Here is an 8,229-nt window from a genome sequence, read left to right on the forward strand (position 1 = left end):
GTTATTTACTTATTTTATCCCGTACGAGATTTGTTTTATTGAATAAGAATATTCTATTATATTATACCGTACTATTTAATTATTTTGTTGAATTTTCTTGGTATGAAAATGTCATTTGATGTGACAGGCTTCCAATTCAAAATGTAACAATTGGATATGGAAATATTTCGGCTCCGTTTTGTAGAGCTGCTCTGCTTTGAAATTTGCTCAAGTCTGCTCTACTTTGCTTAATAATAATATATAATATTTAATAATAATAATATTATTATTATTATAAATTGAAGTTATCTTCATTCTATAATTACAATTTTATGAATTAATATACACAAAAAAAAATGGAGTCAGGATAATTTCTTACAAATTTTATTATTGTGCGATTATTAAGGAGTTACATTTTAAGGGAAATTTAAAAATAGGGTGTTATGTATATGAAGAGTTTTTCAATGAAACTAAAATTTAATATATGGAAATTAATGCATGGAGTTTTTAATATTGATGGATGATGGCACATCATATGCCAATTGGCAAAATTGATGACACATGGAAAAATAGCATGTCTTGCCATGGGTTTTAATAATATATATTGATATTGATATTGTAAAAGCTTTCCAAATGAGGAAATGGAGCAAGTATTTAAAAACGGCCGGAAAGGAAAGTGGAGCAAATATTTAAAAACGAAGAGAGTAACCTCTAATTTAATTAATGAATATTTGGCAAAAAAAAATATTATTAATAAACAAAAGAAATATATAATGTTATGTGAAATTGATAATATTAATAAAAGTTTGTTAAGACGGCAAATGTATCACCTTTATGTGATGGGGGTTATAAGCTTGAATCTAGCTCAAAGCATAATTTAATTTGTTAAATGAAGTGGCAAGCTTACGTGACACTAACACATATAACTTCAGATAGTAACATGTAGGGGTGAGCGTAGTAGGGTATCCTGTAAAATCTCAGGACCCGGAATCGGAACCTGTTGCAACAGGTTTCTAAAAATAGGAACCGGAACCAGAACCTGTTGAACAGGTTCTTAAAAATTGGGAACCGGAAGGGGTTGTCAGCTTGTCGCCGACGGAAAGGGGGGCTGGCAGTGAAGCTAACTGAGGAGGAAGGGGTGGATGGAAGGAGGCATTATGATGGATGGGCACCACTAACGAAAACCGTAACAGAATTTAGACAGAGGTATCAAATGCTCTTTTAGAATTTGATGCATACCAAAATAAAATAAAATAAAATTTTAAATGGGTATCAAAAGCAAGATAAGGCCATTTTCAAGATACAAAAAGTCAAAATTTCCAAAAATTTTATACCTTTTTGTCAAAAAAAAAAGAATAAAATAATAACTTATGTAAGTATTACGGAATACTTTGTGTACTTGCTTGATTGGTATTGAATTTAGAAAATTAGTATCCAACAAATCAACAAACATTAGTGTGTGATTAATTTCTTACAAATTTAATTGTAGTTTATTGTGCAATTATTTAGAATATACACTATTCTATGGGAAAATTAAGTACAAATGTTACACATATAAAGAGTTGTAGGGTAATAAATGATGACATATAAAGTGACACATAGTGCTCTGACGCCAAGTCATATGGAAGGAACAGTAACACATGGTATTAGCATGTTATCCCTTTGAGTTTTAATAATATTATAGATTAGATTTTTTTTTTCAAAGCTAAACTAATATGAATATCCTTATTTTAATCTCATAACCCACTAAATTATACTTCGTACTATTAACAATATTTCACTTCATTTTAAGTGTATTAAATTATTTGTTAATTCCATTTAGATTCTTTGCACTATTAAAGAGAAATTTCTATATATATATATATATATATATATATATATATATATATATACATATATATATATATATATAGTCATATGAGGTCTAGTTTTATTCGTTTTGATTAGTACATTATTAATATCTAGTTTTTGTAAATTTTGCTATCATGAAATTAAAAATATTTGTAATTAAAGAGAGTGAGGGATAGCTCAAGTGGTTACAGTTTTCCTCCCGATTTCAGGTAATCATGGGATCAATTCTCACCCCATCCTTGTGGTTCTCTAAACACAAAAAAATTAAAAATAAAAAAAGAATTGCAATAAAAAAATTTATATCGAAATACGTAAATGAGACTAATATTATAAAACGAACAGAGTATAAAAACATAGGGAAAGTATATTTACTTATATTATCATTTTTTTTTGGTTTTTTTTTAATGTAGTTGACTAGTATGAATTGTTACGGGTACCTAGATTATTCGACTTAGATCCAAACTTCACCTGAATTAAAAATTAAAATTATGTTTTTTTTTCTTTTATAACTAGAATGTGCCCGTGCTAATGCACGGGTTATAATTAAAGATAGGATTAAAAAAATAAAAAGTATATAGATACAAATGGTATTTACTAAAACCAAAATAATAACAACAAAAACCCAAAAAATAAAAAAATAAAAAAAACAAATTGATTACAAATTACAAAAAAAAAACAAAAAAAACAAAAATAAAATAAAAATAAAAATATATATATATTAAAGTCTTGAAATATTATGCTAAATGAATCTAAGTCTTCAATTAGATTGTCCACGCATCTCTCGTTTAAGATAATAAAATTCTTCCTCCCATCTTACTTGTAAAACAGATGCAACTATGATATCATCATTTCCTATCTTAGGAACATGTAGTATGAAAGTGAATGTATTCATCAATCGTTCACTCAGATACTCCTCTAGAAAGTAGTCTCCAAATTCCTAATCATAAATAACAAATGTAGCCATTATGTCGGTGAGTAATTCCTTAATATATATGATTAAAGGATATACTTACATTATCTGTCATCGCTTGAATACTTGATATTGGACAACCTATAATCATCTCAGCATATTGGCCAAAGAGTGTAACAGACATTATTGTATTTGTAGCGTCACCAATTTTTACTTTGATTCTGTATCTGTTATTATTGATATGATATAATTAGGTGTAGTGATATGTAAAGCAGGTTATAATTATATTTTTTAAATAAAATAAAAAAAGTGAAAACACCTTGGCCTACTAAAAGAGGGGTCACACTCCATGCACATATCAGCTCTCCTTAAGCGTCGAGCACGTGATTCATACCAAATAGGCATAGAAGAATCAATGATAACACCTTTGCTACTACTCGAAACTATTTTACCTTGAAACACACATCAAATATTAAATACCTCATGTATAAGAAAATGAAGTCAATAATTGTTGATATACATACAGTATGAGCCGCTGAAAACTGATTTAACTTGATCCTTTTTGCATTAAACACCATTTCCATTTTAGAGATACTATTGGCTAATATCTGACTCCAGCTGATATGTTTTTGGACATATCCATCATCCGCATACCTATATGAGTTATTTAAGTACATAAGTATGCAATATAAACTTACATTGTATAATATGATGTTGTTAGGCTTACCAACCATGTAGATCATCAGTTTCATCAATATCAGGATCAATAAAAAGTCTAGTACGTCCAACAGTCGAAAGATATGCACCTATTGGAAGGTTAGTAAAAGTATTCAAAGCAATGATAATAATGAAAATGACACCATGGTCTTTCCATGGTTATCTAAAATTAAAAAACTTATTTTACCATAATAGGAGTCAACTGATACCGTGGATGCACCCAACACATGATCCTGATTAAGCTCATTGAATAAGAAACGACCTTGATCATGAGCAAACCCTTCCCATAAAGTTAGCCTCATTGTTTCCATGTTGTAAATCAAAATATATCATTAGATTTTATTTTATTTTTTTTTAAAAGAAAAAAAAAACTTAACATTGCATAAGTTGTTATAATTACATAAACATATTGTAACTTTTGTAATATGCTCTTACTTTGTGTTGCAGAGTAACACATCTCTTTTGAATTGTTGTCTCCCACCCGAGACTCTATATGATTCAGACACATATATAACCAATCCAATAACATCTGTGTATATTCATCATAAAGAAAAAAAGATCGGATATGACCTTCAGTTGTTGTTACTATGTTTTATTAAAGACTATCTGCATCTATATACTCAATAATTTTTAATCCTATCTTTAATTATAACACGTGCATTAGCACGTGCACATTCTACTAGTAGTAGAATCGTGGTCAAGGGATCAACATTGTTATTGGTAATCCTCAATTAAGAATAAATGTTGTTATAGACTTGTATAAAAAGGTTGTTCATATAATTGTCTGTAATGTTTGATTTTTTAGAGTATGTTTGTACAAAATTAGTAAAGTTCGGAGTAATATTTATTTTGTATTTGTTTTTGTACAAAAAAATTAAGGTGGCAAAAAAGAGGAAATGGTTTTTTTTTTTTTTTTTTAGAAAAATGCAATATATATTCTGTTTTTTTTTTTTTACAAAATTATTTAAGTGGCAAAAAAGAGGAAATGTTTTTTTTTGAAATAGATAACAATTGCAATTTATGTAAAAATTGATTTCAACGTAAAAACTATTGATTAGCCGCGATAATATTAGATTTTTTTTGGAAGAAATATTATGCAATATTTATTCAGTATTTTTTTGGCCAAAAAAAAAATTAGGTGGCAACAAAAAGAAAAAAAAAATATGAAGAACCTTTATTTTTTTTTCTAAAGAGAAAATTCTGTTTTTTTTTAATTTATTATAAGATTAGTAAAAGAGATAAAATTAGAACTTAGTAAGATATAATTGAGAGTATTTAAATGATTGATTAAGATTAATTTGAAATACATTCATAAAATTTATACAGTGAACAAATACAATCAAATAATATAATCAACCAAAACCGATAATCAAAACTATCAAAAACCTTGAAACGTTCACTTTTTTAGTCAATGTTTTTACCTTGATCAACATCTTTCAATATACATAACAAATTATAACCAATTTTATTACATAATATGATGACGCATTCCTTATTCACTTAACAACTTATAGTAAATGATTGACGGGTAATACACTCAATCAGGACATACAATATTGTAACAAAAGATAGACATTATGTAATGTCTAATCGATAATGATTAATGTCTAATCAATACTGATTAGGAATCACCGCTTACATAGATTATTAAAGTAGACCACTTATGAGACACTTGGTTGGGGTATTGGAGGATAGACAATATTGTTACGTAGTATTAAGAATTTAATATTGGAACTGCACTCTAGAATATGCATTGTATATTCTAATCGATTTTGGCTAGATTACAGTATTTATCTAGCAAACAAAATACAATATTTATCTTTGCTTTTCCTTTTCTCATTGCCACCAAAGGTATATTGCCTCTCCATCTCCATGAAAACTCTTCTGTTTCTCCAACAACCCATGAAAACTCTTGTGTCTCTATTATATTGCGTTGAAAACTCCCATTTTTCTCCATAGTTTTGCGGGAACTCTTAGGTTTCTCACCAACATGTCGAAAGCTTAACCCGTCTCAGATCATACTCGATTGTTTCTCCATTGTTTTACCTCCCAAATTTCTCCATAATTAAGCTCCAATTTTGTTCCTAAAAGACTCCCGTTTAATCTGCTAAAAAACCCCAATTCTATTTTTAAAAATTTATCTCTTTTCAAATTGAGGTTATATTCTCATGATAACGATTTCTGACAGATACAGGAATTAAAATTGGGAAGTATATCACCTCAACTTCAACTATTATCATTAAAAATTAGTAATTAAAAAAAAATTAGCAATTTCAAATAAATTCAACAAAATTGATTCCCGATAAATAAAATAGATAACATGCAAATTACCTCAATTCTATCAAACATATCATTCATTGTCAACGATTTCCCACTGTAACACCAATCAAGCTAATAATTAATACAAATCATACTTGCATATATCAACGCTTGCCAATTCTCACTCAATCCCAACCGTTCTCATGTATTATAATCAAGCGAAATCATATGCGACCAATAATTAAGCTAATTATACCAAGTTCTTCAATCAATTAATTCTTTTTTTTTTTTTGAAATATCAGTCAATTAATAATTTATGTATTATAACAATCATATTGATGCAATCTGCAACCGTAATTAATTCAATTCCCGCAAAAGTAACCCAAAATCGGTAAATTTGTTACTTGAACTCAAATTCCACACCAGATAGGAGACAGCCCATATAAACACATGACCCTGCATCAGACTCAGCTATTTTTCCATAGTTCTTTGGTTAGAAGTGTTTATATCCAATTACACATAGACATTAGACATGACTAGTCGAAGTAATACGATATTGGTGTTATGTAAGGACTTCCATAGAGCCATATAATGGTCACGAATGCAATGAATGTGAGAAGAACACCGTAATTACTTCCTCTAACCATAAAATCTAATTTAATTAAACTGAACATATATATAGTAAGTTGAATTGCTCCTAGAAAACTACCTTTCCTATAAATAGATATACATTACCCTGCCTTGCTCAATCAATCAAATTAATGAAATAATCAAATAATGCGTATCAAATTCAGGAAAGAGAATGAAAAATTGAGAAAGGAAGGAGACCTTGGTCTTTGACATACTCTGACAAAGTTTTACAATCGGAGCAGAGATGATGAACTGATGATATGAAAGAAGCCAAGAAGGAACCGTGGCTGATGACGCACCAATACTTGATAAAATGGAGATGGTTGGAGTATTTTTTTTTTCAGTTACCCATTTTTTGGAAAAAGAGAATAGGAGAGTGACATGAACAAACTGCTATATATAGAGTACGTGCTATTTTTTAGGGTGACAAATTTTTTTTTTAAATTTTAAATTAGGGGATTGTTGGAGGGATTAGATGTTTTGGCGGGATTGAATGAGAAAGCAGGGTTGGGGATTTGTTGCAACCTCATTGAATCGACTCCTAAATTATAATATAGATAAGAATGGATCAGTCTTTAATATTTCCAATGATTTTGTGGTGAAGAGTATAGAGATTGTAGATTGAGATGCGAAAATCTTGCAATAACATGGACCTACAGTAGACGTGGTTTGGTGAGGGAATTAATTATGGATTACTCCCTTCGTGTTTAACAAGTGTTACACTTTGACCAAACACGTATATCGAGACATTATTTTGACCATTAACTTATCTAATAATATATTACTACTTCCTCCGTTCTTTTATTAGAGTCTCATTTCTCATTTTTCACTAGAATTAAGGTTTTTATAGTTTCCTTAAACCATGTGATAAGAAGTATCAAAGTACATCTATACTTATCTATTAAAAAGTATTCCTAAAAATGTCAATGTGTCACTTGTATCTCATTCTTACACCAGCATAATGCCACATCATCATTCAATATGCCACGTGTATTTCTAGCATATTTTTGTTTTATGTCATGGTTAACCAAAAATGCATACAATAAGGTTTGAACACAAGACTTCATTGAATGAATACCACTTATTACCATCCAAGCTATAAGCTAATGTTGTTTTATCTATGCACATAAATATATAAATACATATTAGAAATAAAAGCAAAAATTATTCAAAACTATTTATTATTGTTATTGTAATATTATAATTTTCGACAATAAAAAAATTCTTACAAGCTCTTTAATAATAATAATGATAAAAATACTCAAAGTACCACTGTACACACCTAAAAATGTCTCCCCAAAACCAAACCCGATGATGAACAACCTTTCACCTCCACTATTGGTCGGGTTTAGTATTTAATCCCGAGAGTGCTTAAAAAATCGTATTTTATTAAATTCATATTTTTGAACAGTCCATGGATTAGTCTTGATGTTTGGTAAAAGCACAGTTTTAATTTCAGCCCAAACATATTAATTAATTTTTAGCCCAAGCCTTTTTTATTTTATTGTTTTATTATTTATTTTAATTTAATTATTTTCTTATTTTAGCCCGAATAATAAAAAGTCAGAAAAGGCCCGAAGTTATCAATCGGCACTTAAAATGCCGAAGGAAATTAGGGTTAAAAATGTATTTAGACGGAAAAACAGGTTGGAATTTCCCGCGCCACGGCAGGTACCTACCGTGTCACGGGAATCCTTCCCGTCTGACGGTGGGATTTCCCGTGACACGGGAGGTCTGCCGTGACACGGGACATTCCGTGTCTTTTCCGCGTAAACCCTTAACGCATTTTTTATCCCGTTTTCTGAAAACTTCCCGCGTCACACCAAAAATGTACCGTGTCACGGGAAAGTGTACCGTCTGACGGTGGAGCTTCCCGTGTCACG

The 8,229-nt window shown here is 29.6% G+C and overlaps 1 protein-coding gene across 1 annotated transcript; it reads right to left on the reverse strand.

Moving 5' to 3' along the window:
* Positions 1 to 2,587: 2,587 nt before the first annotated feature.
* Positions 2,588 to 3,759, reverse strand: LOC110703499 (replication protein A 70 kDa DNA-binding subunit B-like). Its single transcript, XM_021881303.1, has 6 exons — positions 3,645 to 3,759; positions 3,468 to 3,546; positions 3,261 to 3,394; positions 3,060 to 3,192; positions 2,844 to 2,967; positions 2,588 to 2,767 (listed from the first exon to the last, which is right to left on the reverse strand). The coding sequence occupies exons 1-6, from the start codon at positions 3,757 to 3,759 to the stop codon at positions 2,588 to 2,590; spliced, it is 765 nt and encodes a 254-aa protein (XP_021736995.1).
* Positions 3,760 to 8,229: the final 4,470 nt, after the last annotated feature.

The sequence above is a fragment of the Chenopodium quinoa genome, unplaced genomic scaffold (genome assembly GCF_001683475.1).
Source record: "Chenopodium quinoa cultivar QQ74 unplaced genomic scaffold, ASM168347v1, whole genome shotgun sequence".
Taxonomy (NCBI): domain Eukaryota; kingdom Viridiplantae; phylum Streptophyta; class Magnoliopsida; order Caryophyllales; family Amaranthaceae; genus Chenopodium; species Chenopodium quinoa.